At 44.6% G+C, this 19529-nt stretch overlaps 2 protein-coding genes across 13 annotated transcripts in view; both read right to left on the bottom strand.

Moving 5' to 3' along the window:
- Slc12a8 (solute carrier family 12, member 8) overlaps positions 1–2047 on the bottom strand; it is a 149675-nt gene extending 147628 nt beyond the window's left edge. Inside the window, exons 1-2 of one of the 4 annotated variants that reach the window (XM_006248423.5) lie at positions 1915–2047; positions 1195–1286 (exon numbers count right to left, since the gene is read on the bottom strand). In XM_006248423.5, coding sequence (XP_006248485.1) covers positions 1195–1242 — 48 coding nt within the window. In that variant the 5' untranslated portion in view covers positions 1243–1286; positions 1915–2047. Of the gene's footprint in view, positions 1–1194; positions 1329–1879 lie in introns of those variants that run through there. The other 3 variants (XM_063270314.1, XM_039088051.2, NM_153625.2) reach the window with 3 other exon arrangements.
- A 9190-nt stretch (positions 2048–11237) lies between these two features.
- Zfp148 (zinc finger protein 148) overlaps positions 11238–19529 on the bottom strand; it is a 110013-nt gene continuing 101721 nt past the window's right edge. For 8 of the 9 annotated variants that reach the window (XM_039088601.2, XM_039088604.2, XM_006248435.5 and 5 more), the window contains one exon: positions 11238–19398. In XM_039088601.2, coding sequence (XP_038944529.1) covers positions 17800–19398 — 1599 coding nt within the window. In that variant the 3' untranslated portion in view covers positions 11238–17799. The remainder of the gene's footprint in view (positions 19399–19529) is intronic. The other variant, NM_031615.2, reaches the window with a different exon arrangement.

A 19529-nucleotide genomic window follows, 5' to 3' on the forward strand; every position in this document is an offset into this window, starting at 1 on the left:
GGCACACAGTTTAAGAGTGGGCATTCTCCTGAGGAACTTAAAAGGATTGTCTCGGCACTACAGTTGCCTGGTATTTCTTCATCTGGTCAGCCAACTGACATTCACCCATTGTCCACTTAAAAAAGAAAGAAAGAAACTCTCTGAGGGTCCCCAAGTCTTTGGGTCCCACAGCAAGAACACGGCCACAAGCTTTCTTGCCCGAGAATCGATAGTTCTAGCCAAGAGTAATTTTCTTTTTCTTTTTCTTTTTTCTTTTCTTTCTTTCTTTCTTTTCTTTTTTTTTTTTTTTTTTTTTTTTTGAGCCAGGACATCACACAGAGCAAGTGCTGCACCCCTAAGGTACACCCCAGCCTGTGATGAAGTAAGTATGTTTGAGGATCAAGTCTAAGGTCCCAGTCATTCATTTCTAAGCAGCCTGACCATTCCTGGGGCTAAGTGTGAGGATTTACAATAAGTGCCAAGGTCAGAGAAATAAACTCTGCCCCTGAGGAAGGAGACAGAGTGGTGTATCTTACTGAGCAAGCATCTACTGCCTGCCAGTCTTCGGGAAGCATTCCTTCACGGACATCCGGGCACACATGAAAGGGGGGTTAACATGTAGCTTGGATTCCCTACCACCTCCTGACTTTCAGTTCTGCACCCAGAGCTTGAGATATGAAATATATATATAGGCAAGGACTTAAAAACAAAATCATCCCAGAAACAACAGAATCTGTTTCAGTAGATGAGCTTTTCTAGACATAAACGTACCTTCTGGGGGCTGGGGATTTAGCTCAGTGGTAGAGCGCTTACCTAGGAAGCGCAAGGCCCTGGGCTCGGTCCCCAGCTCCGAAAAAAAGAACAAAAAAAAAAAAAAAAAACAAAAAAACAAAACAAAAAAAAAAAACGTACCTTCTGACTGGTCTGATTTGTTATTAAAAGGAGCTCATATCATCTGAGTCTCGGCCTCCCGAATCTGAGTTATTCCCATGATGGGGGGTGGGGGGTGAGGCAGAGGACCGAGCACATCACAGCTAATGCCAAAGGAGGCTTTCTGCCCACGGCTAACCGTTGTCCAAGGTATGATATCAATGCCTAAGTAAACCTGAGATAACTGCTTTGAAATTACTGCACTGCCACGGACACCCCACTACTCACACCTGTCTGTCCTGCTGGCCTCTGCCAGCTCCATCGCCATCCCTGGACCAGTCTTACCTGCTGGGCTGCCTCGTGGAAAAGTTCCTGTGGAGACCTCTGGGCCATTCTTCAGGAAGTGAGGTTCTGATACTCTAGATGGGGAGACCACTCTGGAAAGCAAACATCACTCTGTCAGGCCAGGCCCTCCGTCCCTTGCTGCTTCTTGTCTGTCCAGCTTCCTCTGCACTAAGTAAGGCCGTGGGTGAAGTACGAACCTTATTGGCCCCATCTGGGGGCTCCTCCCCACTGGCCTCCAGTACCCCATTCATGGTTCAGAGCCCACTTCATCTCCTGTTGTCCTGAGGCCATGGGAACCCGTACAGTTCACTCCCTACTCCCTGAACTCCTGAAATATTGGGGAATGGTCTATGCTGACTGACCAGCTTCCCTGCATTTCTTTCCCAGTGCCTTGGGAAGGAACCCTTGACTCAGAGCAAGGGGACTGGGGTCTCACTGTAACCCGAATCTGGTGGTGATTGCAAGCAGAGTCAGAGGATTGGGGGCTGTCTTGAGAGGCCCCTGGACCCTAGCCAGAATAGGGCAGGCAAGAAAAGTACAGTTCTGGCCCACCAGAGGAGTTGATCTGGCTTTCCTGAGGCCAGGGACCTTGCCCTGTGACATTTGGAAGAAAGGGAGGGAGAGAGAAGGGCTGAGGCAACCGACCGTGCACCCCATCCTGCCGGGGAGAAAAGATTCTAGAGACCTGAGCGAACGTGGGACCAGGAACGGACAGGTTACCCTAAGAAGATCTGGGGGCTGCGGGATGAGGTTCTGGGCACCAGGGTCAGGTCCTCCGGACCCTGGCCATTCTTCCCCTCCGCGGAGCAGTACCCGGACCTTCACCTGCACCTCCCCGGGCTCCGGAGGCCACGCCCGCCCCACCCCGTCCCGCCACGTGGCCGCGCTCCGGGTCACCTGCCCTGAGTCTCCCGCCCCACGTCGGGACCGAGCATCTGGACTTGAGACCCAGGCCCTGAGCACCACCTGTCCTGAAGGGCGGTGGTTCAGCCGGGTGACACGGAACTGGCAGGGAATGGAGCTTCTAGAGACAAGAAAGCGCCCCGGGCATGCTGAGAGGCAGGAGGGTGACCCTCACTACTCAGCAGGGGTACGGGAGCGTCTTTCTTAGGGGAGAAATCAGGTTTCCAGGGGCTCGGGTTGCAGGGCCAGGGGTGGGAATTAATATACAGGGAGATTAAATTATCTCCATTTTCAATCTGGCATAGTTCCTAAACCTTAAATAACTTGCCAGGCTTCCATGTGGGCTTCTGAGAAACAGGAGGGCAGCTGGGAGTACTTCCCACGCCCACAAGCCTTTGTGTGAAATCCCTAAAAATAGAAGCTGTTCTTTTAAAACAAAAGGGAAGGCGAAGCCCGGGAACACTGGTGGCGCCCTATCCTCTCTTTGCTACTCCAGGGAAGCTGTTCCTGCGAAGGTGCCTTACATAAAGTTTGCTGTCTGGGCCATTTTCACTGTACAGTTTCAGTGTGGTTAATCTCGCTCACGGAATTAGTTCCTCAAGGATCCAACACTATGTCCAAAACGTTTTTCATCACCTCGTACAGAAAATGCACACTCCGCCGCCCCTTCCCGTTGTGCCCTCAACCACTGTCTGTCCTTCTGTCTACTCGGGATATAAGCTAGCCTCTACATGGAATAGTACAGTATTTACCGTTTTGTGCCTGGCTTGTCTCACTTGAGCACTACGCCCCCAAAGTCTTTTTTATGTTGTTTCATCAGGGTTTGCGGCGAGCAAATTGGGTTTCATTCATTTATGGGGCTTTGTTTTCAGTTTTGGCTTTACAGTGCTGGTAGTGGAACTCAGGGCTTTGTTTGTGCTGGACTGTTCTACCACTGAGTTACATCCTCAGCTTTCAGAGGGGTCTTAATAGCCCATCTCTGAAGAAGCAAACCCCTCATTTCCACCAGAATGCTTCTCGGATTAGCTGTCTTTGAGAAGAGGATGGACAGACTGAAGAATGGCACACTGCTAAGATCTACACCACGGACATCTCATCACCTACATGGCCGAGAAAGTCTTCTTTCTTTGTTCGTCACTTTTTGGGTGACTTTTGACACTTTTTTTTACCTTGCTGTTAACTGGGTTCCCATTTGCTGTCAACCTCTAGGGAGCCTACCCCTAAGCGTCAGCCAGAACTGTGAGAAATCCACATGCAAACCCATGTCAGCCTGAGTTCAAGGCAGGAGAAAAGGAGAAGTACCCCTCTTTGTTACGTTGCTTCCTGCAATAAACTCTTTTTTCTAAATAAACAAAAAAAGAGCTTCCTTCAAAGGCTGTTTTTTAAACCTTGGAATAAATGTGTCCATGCCTCGTTTTTCATTTTAAGGCTAGAGAAACTCAAGTCGTTTGCAAAGAAAAAGTATGCCCTGCCACATTAATTTATAGCCTTAAACACGACAACAAAATACTCTAATCCTTGAAAGCATGAAAACCTAAAGTCCATTGGCGGAAGATGGATTAATTTAGGACAGAGCCATACGAGGACAGCTGGCCCTTTAAGTCAGGTGGTTTGCCGTGTACTGACACGAATCTCTGCCCATCACACAATGAGTGCGAAAGGCAAGTCGAAGGACACAGGAGTGGTGCGCTGTAACCCATATGTCTGCATAGGTATCCTGTGCACACAAAACACACTCAGTCTATTGTGTTTCTCTCTAGAGAGAGGAACCGGGATAGTAAAATAGTGGGTACATCTAGAGTCATATTGGCTCTTTTTTTCTTACAACAAGTACTTGTTACTTTAGAATCTGAAGGAGGAAAGGGATTAAGAAGTTAAAAAGACAGATGGTGTGGGTCCAATCAGACTTTCCCAAGATGGCTGCACCTAATGCATTCCATCGTGTCTGATTTTTGAAAAATAGGAAATGAGATTCCCTCAGGAGATGGGACTTTGTTCCCATTCACCAGAGTGGGCTTTTGCAAGTCCTCCTGACAGAAGAAATAACACTGGCTTCACAAGCTAAGCAATAAAGGCAGCAGGTGTCCTGGCTGTCAGACGGCTCACACTTGAGATTCCGATGCTCTACTGTAGTATGTAGTATGTAGTATGTAGTATGTAGTATGCATGTAGTATGTGGATGCTCCTGCGACAGCTAGTGTTGACCAACTGTGAGCGAAACAGGCCTTCAATCGACTCCTGCCTGCAGCCGAGGAGTCCTGGGCACTGTAGAGCAAGCTGTTCTCACTGGGCAAGCTCCGAATTGCTGACTCACAGAGTGGATTAAAGATGGCGACTGCTTTAAACAAAAAATCAGTTTGAGAGCCGTTTCTTACACAGCAATAGACATCAGATACACGAAGAATCCAACCAGGATGAAAGTAGCCTCTCCCCGCTCCCTGTAGTCCTTATCCATCTGTTGTTTGGATTCACTGTTATTGCAGCCCACAGTTATGTGAGAATATAACGTGGCTATTAAACTCTTCTTCTTCAGCTGAGTAAGAACTCAGGCTCCAGGGCTGGACCCCGTGGCGAGGCTGTGGCTCTGTGCACTTGGCCAGGCTGCAGTGCACACAGAAGCTCCTTCATGTCCTTCCTCCCAGACGACGGTGTGAAGGCTGGCAAAGAAACCACGCCTTAGAACCGAGGTTCTCGAACAAGGGGTTGATACTGCCACAAGGGTGGTCTAAGGCCACCAGAAAACACAGGTATCTACATTATGATTTATAACAGCAGCAAAATTACAGTTATGAAATAGTTATGGCTGGGAGTCACCACCACATGAGGATCTGCATTAAAGGGTCGCAGCATTAGGAAGGCTGAGAACCACTGTCTTAGAAGATGACCTCTTTTGTCAGAAAGTCTGAAGCTGGGGACAGGATCAGGGCTTGGATAGAGTGAAGCAGAACAGACATATGAAAGCAGACTGAAGACGTTAAACAGTGAGGTCGGCATGTATGTGCACAGCATGGACTCTAGACCAAAGGCCGGGTGCTTCAAGAATGGACTGACATGGGTTTCGCAGCCCATCTGCACTTCACAATCATCTAGGGGTAGGTTCTGAAAAAACCCCACCTGGAAACCTGCCCTAAGGACTCTGACCTCATTACTTGACTCGTCTGAGGTGGGGCTGGACACACTGATGCTTTCTTTAAGGCCCTCCGTTGCTGGTGGACAGCCATCTATAGCAGTTGTGGAATTTCTAGTACTACAGTATTTGTCTTTATTCAAAATGCTACTTCATCTAATTAAAAAGGTTTATTATCTTTAACCTTACATAGCTTTGTGTCTATACGCGTGTATGTGCACATAAGTAAAGGCCACGGAGGCCAGAGGTATAGGATGCCTGGAACTATAGTTACAGAGTTGCAAAACCCCTGATAGGAACTGAACTCAGGTCCTTTGGAGGAACAGCAAAAGCTCTTAACCAACGAGTCACCTCTCCAGTCCTCTAATCAAAATGTTAATAGCAAGAAAGAGTGTAAGCATTGCCCCTGATGCTACAAGGTAAATATGCTAGGTCATTGAAATATATTTTTCAAGGCATGCCTATTCTAAAGTTAAAAATTTTGTTTTATGCTTACTCTTTTACATTTGTGCATGTGCGTGCATGTGTGTGAGCATGCATGCTCACACAAGTACCCTTGAGGGTGCCGAATGCCCTAGAGTTACAGGTGGTTGTGGACACCTGACACAGGTGCTGGGAACCAAACTGGGGTTCTCCACAGGGCAGTATTATGTCCACTGTTAAACGCTGAGCCGCCTCTCCAGGGCCACATTTGTTGTTTGAAACAGGATCTTACTCCGTACAGTCCAGGCTGACCTAGAACTCAGTACGTAGCCTAGGCTGGCCTCAAAACTCTCAGCAATTCTCCTGCCTCAGTTGGGGATTACAGGTGCGCGTTGCTCAGCTTGGCTCCTTTCTGGATTTTGAATTGAATGTCAAAGTCCTAGGTAAACGGGGGTGGGGTGGGGTGGGGAGTGGGGGAACTGTTAGAAGCACTGCTGGGAATTCCTGAAAGTGGGACGGAGGAGCTCCCAGGTCTCAGAGGAGTAGAGGCGTGACCTCAGGGAGAACAGAACCCTCCTTGCCTCCCTGGGTGGGGTGAGTAAGAGGGCAGGGCCCCTTCTCTCAGGTATCCTCAGCTCCTGTCTAGCAGGTTTCTCATCCAGGATCTAAGGCACTTGTTGACTCTGGGGGTTTGCCTTAGGACAAGAGAAAGTCATTTTCCTAGCAGTAGCCACCTGCCACCTGCCACCAGCCAGGACCTGGAAGCCTGAGAAAGCACGTGATGCGGACGTCCTGTTTACTTTACGGCCACGGTGGCAGCCTCTCCAGATGGCAGCAGCACTGATTGGCATCCTTTATCTCCTTAAATGTCACGCACAGAAGCAACGGCAGACCTTGGAGAATGTAGTTGAATAGAGTGAGTTCTGGCCCAGAGCTCCTTTTACTATGACCATGCCCAAGGTCTTTGATGTATCCAGGCCCTATCTCCTAGCTCCTTACAATGGGTTCACATTAAGACTGCTGAGCCCACCTGTTGGAGTTATGGACCATTTTTCTGGGGACTGAAATCCAGATCAGTGATCTGTTTTTTTCAGACCTTACTCTGCTTCTTTTCTTTTGGAAACTGCACCACCTAATGCTGTCATCCTAGAACACTGAACTCTGAGCACTGCACCTTGGAGGGAATCTTTTTGCACCCTCACATTAACTCTAGTGTCTGGGCCCTCCCTCCCAGGCAAACCCACCAAATACCTGTACATCATCAACCACTGGGGCCAACGCATAAGAGACACAGGAGCGGGGCTGGGGATTTAGCTCAGTGGTAGAGCGCTTACCTAGGAAGCGCAAGGCCCTGGGTTCGGTCCCCAGCTCCGGAAAAAAAAAGAACCAAAAAAAAAAAGAGACACAGGAGCAAGACCACTCCTCAGATTCTCCTACTGATAAGCACAGCACTGTAGATTGTTGGGAATCGATTCAAATGCTTTTTCTTAGCTTACCTCCCCAGAGCACTTCCACATGTTAAGGGTTCCTGCCCCCAGCTAGTTTTGATTGGTAATAAAGGATTGTTGTACAGCCAATGACTGGGCAGGGAGATGGAGGCGGGACTTTTAGATTGCGAGGGCAAAGGACTAAGGGGGAAGAAGAACTGGCAGAATCGCCATGACAGGGGAGCAGTAAGAATCCGAGGAAGCAGCCTCAGGGGCTATTCCCCTGCTTGGGTCTGGGGAACCAAAGATAAAAACATAGATTTAGAAAATCTTAACTCAGGAATATGGGAGGGAATGTGTGCTATCCCTGGGGAGGTTTAGGAGTGCCCAACCATTGAGCTAGTTAGGCATATTAAAAACTAAGCCGTGTGTGTGTGTGTGTGTGTGTGTGTGTGTGTGTGTGTGTGTGTGTGTGTGTCTGTCTGTCTGTCTGTCTGTCTGTCTGTCTGTCTGTCTGTCTTTCATTCATGAATCTAAAGCTTTGGACGGGTGTAGTGCACACGAGACCTGCTGGAAGCCGAAACAGATTAACTATTCACCGCTACAGTAGATAACTAACCAGGCTAGGGAAACATGCCTCATTGCAACTGTAAGTGATCTCATCAGTCGAATGGGGCAGGCTCTTCTGAGGATCCAAAGGACAGAGTGGAGAGGGGAATCTTAGCCCTGTAGAGAGAAAACCGTGTTCGTAGTGGTAGAACCGGGGAGCAGACAACTGCAGGACCAAGATAAGGGACACAGGTATTCCAGACTGAGCTGAGAAACTTGGGAAAGGCTTCTACATCTAGAGCAGGGACTAGAGGTGGACAAGTGTGGGTGTGCAGAAACTTGCAGGAACCCTGGTAAGCCTGGGTTGGCTTGGGCTAAAGGTGTGGTAAAGGGAAGGAAGATTGCAAAGGGGTAATAAACATAGCATTCACAAGCCTGTCCCCACTGTGAGCTGACATTCTGACTGACTATAGGACAGAGCACATTGAACCGAATCCAGCATGGAGCAAAGTTGTTCCTACTGAGGAGCCAGGGGATTTGCTTCTTCCCTTGGCCCCTTGCAGCAGGGAAAAGGCTGGAGCCACTGGCCCTCCTATTCTCCACTCGGTCTCCCCTGATGATGTTCTGCTCAGCTGGAGCATGGTTTGTCCTGTCCTGACGCTCTGACCCCTTTCACACCAAGGTTTGGGAAACAGGCCCAACACATTTTAAGAAGATCCTTGGGGTTGGGGATTTAGCTCAGTGGTAGAGCGCTTGCCTAGGAAGCATAAGGCCCTGGGTTCAGTCCCCAGCTCCGAAAAAAAGAACCAAAAAAAAAAAAAAAAAAAAAAAAAGAAGAAGAAGAAGAAGAAGATCCTTAATTTCCCAGTAACCTTGGATTCCTTATTTTCTCACTACGAAGTTCAGGCTGGCCTTGAACTCAAAATCGCTAGCAGCAGCCTGAAGAATGCTGGGGTTAGAGGATATTCCACATCTAGCCGACACTAGATACTTGCATCTCCTTTGGGAGTCCTGTTTAGAAGTTTGCATTAAGTGCTGAATTCTAGCATTTTCCTGCCTGATCATGGCCTCATCGGAATGCCAGTTTGGATGAATTCAAACAGCACCCTTGATACCTTCTCTACCATGCAAAATGTGTAATCACTGATGACTCAAGGATGTTTATGGGAGACAGCTTGAGTGAGGCTGTGAACTAAACACCTTCGAGAAGCTTACACATTAACCCGTGGGTCTCTGACCTCTCAGCGAGAGGTTAATATTTGCATTTTTCTGAACTATCATTATTTAGAAACACACACATAAACTTAACCTCAATGAGGCAGGGCATCCTGTAACTTAACTCAGCTCTTTAGCACGTACCTGCGACATCACATACATGGCGAGGCCACAGGATGAAAACAAAGAAGCAAGTATGGGAGTGGGGGTTAAATGATGGAAGAACCAACTTAAAAATTAGAAAAAGCAAAACAAAACAAAACAAAAAACAAAAACAAACAAAAAACCCCAAAACTTCCAAACAGATGTGTGTGAGAAATTTCAGACTTCCACTCCAATTTACTGTTCCTTTACTTTTATAATGTTTCTGCTAGTTTCTTCTATGTTGTAATACAAAGCAGTGTTCATTCTGCCACCAAGGGGATTGGAGGAATGGCTCAATGGTTAAAAGCACACACTGCTCTTGCAGATTCCTAGCATAAAGGTTGGGTGGCTTGTACTGGGCACCTGTATTCATGTTCACATAACCGTGCAACACACACACACACACACACACACACACACACACACACACACCCCTAAACTGTGAACTGTCTCCCCAGCCTCAGAATCATTTGCTCAGGTAGGGCCTTGCCTTTTCCTCATGCAAATCTATTGACTACTTTATAATTTACACTTTTCTGCCATGGTGTAGAAGGAAGCCAATGAGGCTCAGGAGAGTTAAGTGGCTTCTGCAAGGTGATTTAGCAAGATCCAGGACAACCTGTGGAAGTCTTTTGACTCCAATGTGCTCCAGCAATTGTCCCAAGTCTCATTCTGTCACTGGCAGAAGTGGCTTAAGTGATGGCATTGCAGCTCCCAGTCAAAGGGAGATCACACAGGAGGTTTGAGTTTACAGTTGCTCAAAGACTTTGGAGAAAATGGGGGCGCTGTAAGGCACAGCTGTAGTCTGGAGGGACCTGCTTCAGTGTGTGAGATCAGAAGTCAACATGCTAACACTTATCCACGGAAGATGTGCCCACCAGCCTCGCCTCTGTAGCTGCTGCCAGGAAACCATTTCCATCGTCCTAGCACTAAGAGGTGATCCTCTGGATAGTGTCACCCTTGTGTTTAAACCCGCAGAGCACGGATTATCCAGGCCTGACAGGCCAGCACCTCCAGCAGACATCCCCAGGTGCGCACTCCGGGCTTTGAATACTACCCATAAATCTAACCGTTTCCATTGAGGGTAACTTTTGACAACGTTCTCTTTCCTCTGTAATGGTCTTCGCGTACTTCTATTCTCTGGAGCTGGCTTCTTAAGCTATACCTGTCTTAGGAAACCGTGCTGAAGCAGAGAATAACCATGCTTTCCCACTCACCTATTTATTAAGGAATTCAACCTGAGGTGTGCAGCACAGTACCAAGACATCTGTACACCCAGTGTTCGCCTTAACCATACAAAGTACACCGTGACACGTCATCTGTAGTTGATAACCACAATGCTTTCGATTAAGATGCTAGTAGGCGGGTTGGCCCAATGGCTAAACAGCACTGACTGCTCTTGCAGAGGATCCAGGTTTGAATCCTGGCACCCAGGTGACAGCTCACAAGCCCCTGTAACTCCAGTGTCCGAGGACTGGACGACCTCTTCAGTACTTGCCCACCATCTCACTCACACGGTGCACAGATGTCTATGTGGGTAAAACACGTAGTCTTTTTCTTTCTTTTCTTAAAGAAAGATACTGGTAGCTTCAGCCATGTACTATCTGCACTTAGCACAGTGTCTGGTAAGTAGGTGATCAGTGCTGAGTGCAGGGCGAAGGCTGAGCCCCAGTCAGTGAAGATCCAAGTCATCAGGAAACGCCAAGTCCTAGCCCAGGGAATGCTCTCCCCTAGACTCCCTTCCCCACACAGCAGAGTATCTGTTTCAGCTTTAAGGACATGAAAAGTAGGAACAGTAAGGTTACAACTTTAAGCTCATTCGTGTGAGCAAACAGGCAAAGGATCAAATGCACTCACCGCACTTCACAAGGCGAGGAGGCTGTTTTAACCTGCCTTTCCCCAGGCATTGGAAAATGCCATTCTTACTCGGAGTCTTTTTTTTCTCACCCCAGCCTTTACCCATAGGCATGCCTAAGTCTATGGATAAATGGTTTTGTTCTGATTGCCCGATCTGTCTTAAAATGACCGGGCTAGGGAGGAGGGGGCTGGGGAGGGATGGGGGATGATTCCCATTTTCACTTTGGCCTCCACTGATTCTTGATCTGGGAAGTGGATGTTGTTTATCCTAATATCCATCAGATTCAGAAAATTGGGGGACTGAACAGCTGGGAAGTGTGGTCTATCAGGACACCGATCGGAAAAAAAAATCATTTTTGTGAGCGATAAATTGTCAAGTAAGACTCAGTGACAACACATTAATTCAAGTGACTTCAATTTTATTTTTTCATAGAATCTTCAGAAGGTGGGAGAAGTGTCAGGTAGAATGTCTCCCCATCCCTCTTCCCACCAAGCCAAATCACTCAAGAACCGGGATCCAGGAAATGAGTAGTAGTAGACCATCAGTGGTACCATTGTGTACAGTTGGTCACAGCACCGTGCCAATGAGCCAGGGTCTGAGCACTGACTTCTGCAAGGGCCAATTAATTGACATTTGTCCCGAGAACGGAGGCAGCACTCTTAACTGCAAACTGCTTTTTTACAACGCATCCCACTGTCAGAAGACAAGGTCCTGGCAAGGTGGCTGGTGGATGAAAACAGGTCTATCTACACTAACGGAGGGGGTGGGGGGGGAACCCCAAACAAACCATGTATGCTACGGATGGAAGTTAATGGAATCTTATCTGTAAAGGAAAAGCAGTATATATTCTTAGCCTTATGCTTCAACACGGTTCAAGTCTGAAATAGTTAATGACAGTTAACAGCTGACTTGATCTTGGAACTAGTAACATCTCACAGCAATCTACAGTGAAGGCCCTGATATTTACTCACCCTATGGGATATTAATCCCACACGGACACCCTTTCCTCCAGAATAACTAGGTACCACATTTTTTTTTTGCATATTTACCAGTAGTTATTTGGTTCAAAGTACTGTGAAAAATTCAGCTAGAAAATTATTCATAAAACTTGTATTCTGTATTTTATTTTCAAACAGCCAAGTGTCCACATTTAAAATGCAGAATTTGCAAATATAAGTTAATCTAATAATTCAATTTAAAATAAAGTAAAACAACTTCCTTTAGTATCACAATACACAAAACAGTATTATAAACTCCAAGAGGCGAGGTGAACTGTGACGACTGTGCCGAAAGCTATGAACTCATTAAACCGTGTAATGTCAGTTCATGTCCCGTGACCAGGGATGAAACACGCCGTCACTGCATCTGAATGGCTCAGTGACTCACTCGTGGTATAAAATGGGGGCTCAAGCAAGATGGTTTGTTTTTTTTTTTTTTAAAACAATGATAAAAAAATTTTTCAACAGAAAATCCTCCCAATTGTTTAAAAACAATTATACATGGAGGATAACTATTATTTTAAAATATCTTGGCTAAATTTCAATCATTAGGCTGCTGACTGCAGTGTAAAAGTTTGTATTTAAAAATATCACAAATATAGCATTTAGCAGTGAAAATTTCAATGTGGTTAAGTTTCACTGCAAAGAATTTCACCTGAGTAGACTTCTGAACTTTAGTGCTCGTATTGTAAGGGAAGGGAAGGGAGGCCCCGCGTGCCTGACACGCAGTTTGCAGCTGATTCTTCCGCTGACCCCCTTGGGGTGCAGGGACCATCTGCTGCGGCCTTCCCAGGAGAAGACACCCCTTCCCACGTAAATTTACTCTGGCATCTTAGGAATTCTCCGTATCCATCCAATATTTCCATGTAGCTACCCATTCAAGCACAGCAACCCAATTCATTCAGTTCTATACACAGCCTCTCCATTATGTACATGTTTAATTAGCAATAGGAAGTAGGAAACAAAAGTTTACAGCGATTGAGAGGGGCCAGAGACCAGGACAGGGAAAGCAATACTGAATAATCAGAATATCCTAGCAGCCTACCGCTTTCAACAACAAGGTTTTCTTTTATTGGTTGGAATACAAAGAAGGCATAAGGGACTCCAGGAAAATAACACTATGTCTCAGAAAATCCAACGCGCTCCACCGTCGGGATTTCCGTCATACATTTAATTTCGTCTGTACAATTTTTATAAACGTGTTTTTCTTTTCAAAGTCATCAGATTCCCAGGTGAAACTCAGCACTACACAGTATGCCCTTGAAGCAATGAGGTTAACCTGCTTTATTTGGGTACCAAGGTCCCTTCCAGACAGCATTAAAATAAAAACAAGTAAGACTAGACAGATAAAATCCAGTATAATTCAAACCCGACAATGAAAAATTTCCCCCATATTGTTGCAAAATTCTTTCTACTGAAGTGCTTTGCTACAATAATAAAAGGCAAACATTACATAGAAAAGGTCCCAGTGTACTAAAAGTGACAGGAGTGGGCTAGCAAATCCTTCAAAGCACATTATATAAATGACTAGCATTAAAAACATTTTCCCTATAAAATGTAGGTCATAATCATTTATAAATTGGCGGCTTTGTTTCTAAAGCAGTGATGGGTGTTCAGAGAGCTGCTCTGTACAGTAAATATCTACTCACTTCAAGCTATAAGTTTGTCTTTCTTTGTATTGAAGTTGAGTAAATTCATCTGGTCAGCTGAGAAATCAAGCTTGAAAAATAAGTATCTAAAAATCAAAGTAGAAAGTTTAGAGTCGTTGAAATGTAGCTATGAAATATGAAGAGATCTACCTACCTCACAACTGAACTGAAGTGACCTCAACACTAACGGGCTTGAATCTAGAACAGAGACACATGTGAAAACCCAAAGCGAACCACAGAGTTAGGTAGCAGTTACAGAAGCAGGAAAACAAAACAAAAACACACCCCTTCCTTCAGTGTGATGGGCACTAAGTCCTGCGGTCTTCCTCCACCTTTGCACAAGAGTGGTAAGGCCATTCAATGCTTAGTGAGAGTGAGGACAGACGAAGCCAGATCTAGCCTGTCTCCCCTGCAACATCGAGTATGCTGTGTAAACAGTGTTACGTTCCAACAGGAGGAACGGTGGAGTTTGCTTATAAAAACTGATTAAAGGTAATCATCATTAAGTGAATCAAGGATAACTAACAACTCTGAAATGTTTCTCTAGAACGTTCCTGATGCTACTTGTAAAGTTAGCACTGCCATGTATTATTGCTTACATACAGGACAACATCACACGCCTCCTAACGTAGAGCGGGACTGTGACTGGTTTGTACATATTTACAGTCTTAAAAACAAGCTGTAAAAACATTACATACTTTCAGACCATACAAATCAGCACATTGGTACTCACTTCAGACAAATGGAATGCACGACATTGATAAACATCACAAAGGAAGACTCACGTCAAGTCCTTGATTGTCAAGACACGTTTATATATAAACTCTAACTGTGCAGAATCAAAGGTTCAATCTTAGGCGCATCCTTACTCGATGAACCGTATTTACAGCATGGTATTGCATAAAAAAATAAAATAATGTTTACAGAGTTTTACTTTTTTTTTTTTTTATCCATTGGATTAAAGAAAGCAACAAGCACAACAAGAAATGTTTGTCTGCTTTAGTCTGTTTCCTACCAAAGTTTAGGTGGAAGAAAGGAAACACACGGTTTTTATTTGCAGAATGTAGCAAAAACTGGAAAATCATTTCCCTGAAATAAAGCAATCTGCAACAGAAAAGGTTTAAATTAAATGGCAGACTCGAATAGATTCTTATTGATTATAATAGTGCTTCTTCAAGTACATACACTGAACCAGGATGAACTCTAGTTAAAGGTTCTAGGGAGCTCGGTACGCAGCGTGCCTACTCAAAGGTTCCCGGCCTCTTTTTTTTTTTTTTTTTTTAACAGCCCTTTAAAAGCCCAAATTAATAAAAAAATAATCAAAGAAGTGGCAAAGATCTAACCTTGCTGGCACTTTGCAAGTGTCCCTCATCTGTGGGAATGAAAGCTTGCCGCGAGCACAAGGCCCCTTCTACCTCATCAGAGATAAAATGACCCACTGCTGGCACCCTGAGTCAGAGCTAAGATGGTGGGTTCCTACCTGACTAGGTAGCACATGCACACTGTAGATCCACAAAAAACGAACAAACAAAAAAACCCCCATAGGAACTACTCAGCTATTCCAAACCCCACGGAATACGTGTGCGGTAAGAACTGACGCTCAAAACAGCAACAACGCTCTCTGATGTTGGAGGGCTCCCGCCTTGTCTAGCAGGCGCAGCCTAACGGGCTCCTGGTGAGCAGAAGCTGAGGGTGTTAGAGCTACATACACTTCGAGAAGAATTTGTTCACTTCAAGGAATGAAAAGTGTGAACTGACAAGGGTATCAGGCAGGAAAGCTTTCTAAGCCCACACAGGGAAGCCCAGCATGTGGAGATGATGCTTCTCGGAGGAAGAAGAGACAAGCTGAGCCTGGCGGGCCTCTGCGATTTCACAGTAAGTGATGACTACACTGAACTGGTGAGTCAGGAAGTTAGCTGGCTGTCAGTCACCTCAGACGCTGACAACCCAGTAGAAAAGTCTGCCGCCGCCGTGCTGTCGTGTGGATTTAAAGAAACGTGTTTAAGACAGGAATGCAACACCTGGAATTCTGTTTACAGAACTTCCGTTTTTGAAGGCTTCTCTTCCTAAGCTGACCTGTACTGCCCGGCAACCATCACATTCTTAAAACTGTGCTGGTGATGTTAGAGACAGACCCTTACACTGTGCAGGAAATGTGTCAAGTGCTCAGTGGAACCACACCGTGTTTTTAATCAGGCTCAACTTAGGAAATAAATGTCTGCTCTTATCTAAAGTACTATGAGAGAATACAAGCACCCGTCTGGGGTACACACGGTCCCATCACACCTCATCTGATGAAGCGGCCCTGTGGTTATCTGATGCACCACAGACACACGTCAGTCTTCAGATCGATAATGGCAGAACTTAAAATATTTACTTCAAAGAAGTCTAAAGTTCTTGAAGATCTGACAGCAAAGCTGTCAAATGGGAAAACGATGATTTCAAGCAAAGGCTTATAACAAAGCGAAGAGGATACCACATTAAACGTAACTTATATTCCTTGTCATAAAAATACCAACATTTTAAAAAATAAATGAGTGTAAGTGAAGGATACTGGGGGAGGATATTTCTTTGTTCCCTTCTTTATGAGAACAGTCTTGGGATAACATTAAATAAAAGAAAAATAATTTAAGTGGATAAAATACTCAATACTGAAACAAAGCACGCGGATCTACAGGGCCAACAGCAAAGTCAAAATGGAAGTTCGCAAGAGGGTCCTCTCCCAAGGGCACTGCTTTCAGATCACCAATGGTGCGTTGTGATAAAGATGGCCGAAATGCAAAGTATGAAACCCAAAAAGGTGGAACAAATTAAAGAGATGTAGAGTCGATGTAACGAAGGTTAGTCTCCAAAAATTAAAACTGTCCAATGTGTAACTCAAACCATCATTCTTCATAAAAGTGTGTGTATATATAAAAGCATTATTTATTGTAACATGCTGTATTGTTTTAAGACAAAGTATACATATATAAAAAAAACATTCGTGGTATAAGGATAAAGTCTGTAGTTTATTTAGATTTTGAAATGCAACAAAAAATTTCCCATCACTCATCTAGCTGGAAAAGAAATTGCAGTTACTGGAGTCAGTAAGCACTTCCGCTTTGTAAATCTGTCATGAGCGGTATTCACTTAAATGTAACTTAAGTAAGCAATTAAATGCCCATTTCTTTAGTTTCTTGGGATACTGTTGAATTATCCAATCTATCAAGAGTCCAGAAAGAGAAGAATTAAACCAGGTTTTACAGTCCGAAGATATCCCAACTTTCTTTTATTGCCAAAAAGCAAAATTGTCAATTAAGAGATGATTATGACACAACCATACCAAACCTAAAAAAAAAAAAAAAAATCTATGATTTTAACTTTGAGAAATCAAAAATACCAGATTAATTCTAAGTGCTCTATGTCAACTGAAGTGTGTAAAATAAAATACATTTCAGCTTTAAAACGTGGAATATACATTTTGTGTAAGCATTATTTTCTTGGGAATGTAATCTACAGAATATTTCTTTTTTACTAAAACTTCAAACCTTGATACTTGCACATGAAAAATCATAAAAAATATCTACGTTTACCTGTACAAAGAAATGACACCAATATGCACACTTCCACAGAGAAGTGAATGCTTCAACAGCTGTGTGTTTTGGTAAAAGTTTTGAAAGTATGCATACTTTAAAAGTAATTAGGCTTTTAAATAGTGGAGTCTTAGACTATCAGATTTATTACTTTTTTCTTCAAAAAAAAAAAAAAACATGTCAATATAATGCAAAATGAAAACCAAGGGTATATGGCATATCATTTTTAAAGGTGGTTTCTTTTTATTACCCCCTCTAGGACAAACTACTTATTTAAGCCATAATCTCTTGACATTGAAACTTTAAGTTCACTGTCTGTGACGTCTCCTCGGATTCCCTGCTGAAGTGCAATACTCTGCTGAAAAACTCAGAAACAGTATGAGGAGCTTTCACACAATTACTACGCTCCTAAAAATGTACAATGTTATCAGTTAGGAAACAATTGTGCGAAAGTCTTTTTTTCTTTTATCTTGGTGTGGGTGAATAGCAAGATCCTGATCTAAAACAGGTAATGCATCGCTTCTCTAACGGTGACGACACGTAAGGCAGTTCAAGGAATGCGGACTAACCAAACGAAATGCAGTTACTGGATTATCTTGCTATTCTTATCAGCTTGTTATGAACGCACTGCTCTTAGATCTGTACAGCACTCCATTTTACAGAGTAACCCCACTCTCGATTAATCTGTTCTAAAGTGCCAGTATTATTTACACATTTTTTTTTTTTTTTTTTTTTTTTTTTTAGCCAAAAGTCTGGCCAGTTGTGGCATCTGGTGAAGATGTCATCCCAGCTCTATTATCATTTACATTCACCAAGGGGAATTCTGAAAATTCAGCACTTGTCCCTGGTCCCCGAAGGTTCACCTGTCCATTGGCAGTGCTAAATTGAGTTGCTATTCCAGCTCTGGATCCATGGTATGGAGCACGGAAGGGCTGTTCAAAGGAGCTCATTTGGTAAGCCTGGTGGACAGGCTGTGCCTCAGCTTTCTTCTGAGAAGTTACTTGATCCAAAAAGTCTGCTGTTGACGTGGCAGAGGCGTGGTTTGTCTCGTCACCTGAAAAGGGAAATGGGTGCTGTGAGTCACCGACTATTAGTCCAAAGTGGGACTTATCTGGAGTTGTTCTTAGTGGAGAATTCATTCCTGATCGAAAGCTATTGATGGGCATGGCCGCATAGACTTGCTTGTCTATGGAAGAGAATGCTGGCGGATTTGGAAGGGTCTGGTTGTCAGTCACAAAGTTAAGGCTCGGGCTGTTCAAATAGGCATCGTTTTGGCTAGTTCTGTCCAAAGCCTGCTGCAGAAACTTGGAGTACTCCTGCAACATGTTAGCTTTATCTGAGGAGGATGCTTGGGAGCTTGATCCAACATTCTCTGACTGGGTGACCTCGGGTACATCGGAAGAATTGATTGATATGCTAGAAGTCACTTCGGTATCTGCAACGCTGAAGGAAATCTCATGCTGTCCATTAGCTTTGTGGGAATAATGATCCAGCAGAGTCTGCAGGACCTCATCTGGAATAACATTTTTGTCATGATTGCTCTTAATCTCCACATTCAGTGCCTGGGAATCTAGTATGGATGCTGTGGTGTTTTCATCAATGACGCTGGCCACGGCTGCTTGTGTCACAGAAGGCTGAGAAGCTATGGTGCCCACATTCAGTGCGTACTCCCTGCTGTTGTTACTTGCAGCCTGGAGATACCGCTTCTTCTTCAGGAACTGCATGGCGTCGTCGTAATTAGTACTGCTGTGCACGGGTTTGCTGGGCCCCTCCTGCAAGTTATCCACTTGATCGATGTCAGCACTGCCTTCCGAGTCTAGTAATGCCTGCTTATCCACAAGCTCAAATGCATACTTGGAAACTTTGCTGTCTTCGTAAGTGGATAGGGGTGAAATGGTTTGACTTTGCTCCAGGGGCTGTTTCAGACTTCTCTTACTATTGATTTTTTTGAGAACCAACTTGGGTGGGTGTATCTCTCCAGAAGCGTCTTCTAAATGGGACCCTCCCACTGAGGAATGGGGCATTTCAACAGCGTACTCCGCCACCATGTACTCGTCCTTCACTTTAGTGCTGGACGAGTAGAGGGGCAGGTAATCGTTTCTGTCTTTCTTCGTGTCAGATTTGTCCAGGACACTCTCCTTGTCCATCCCGGACGATTTCTTCTCAGGTTTTTGCCTTTTCTTTTTTGGCAGTGAATTATCTTTTGGTGACGTAGAAAAGCCAGAATCTTCCTCTGATGTCAGAAGGCCACCTTTGATGGCACATCTGTTTAGTTTTTTGTCGTGATTTTCATGGCACATACGTTTATGTTTCAATACACGATCTGTTCTGGAAAAATACTGTTGAAGTCAGAGGTTGGAAGTGGTATTTTGTTGTTGTTTGTATGTTTATTTGTTTGGTTTTTTTGGTCAACAAGGAAGAGAAGAAAAGAAACAAAATAATTAATAACAATATAAATAATTCCAAACTA

This window comes from Rattus norvegicus, chromosome 11 (genome assembly GCF_036323735.1).
Source record: "Rattus norvegicus strain BN/NHsdMcwi chromosome 11, GRCr8, whole genome shotgun sequence".
NCBI classification, from domain to species: Eukaryota; Metazoa; Chordata; class Mammalia; order Rodentia; family Muridae; genus Rattus; species Rattus norvegicus.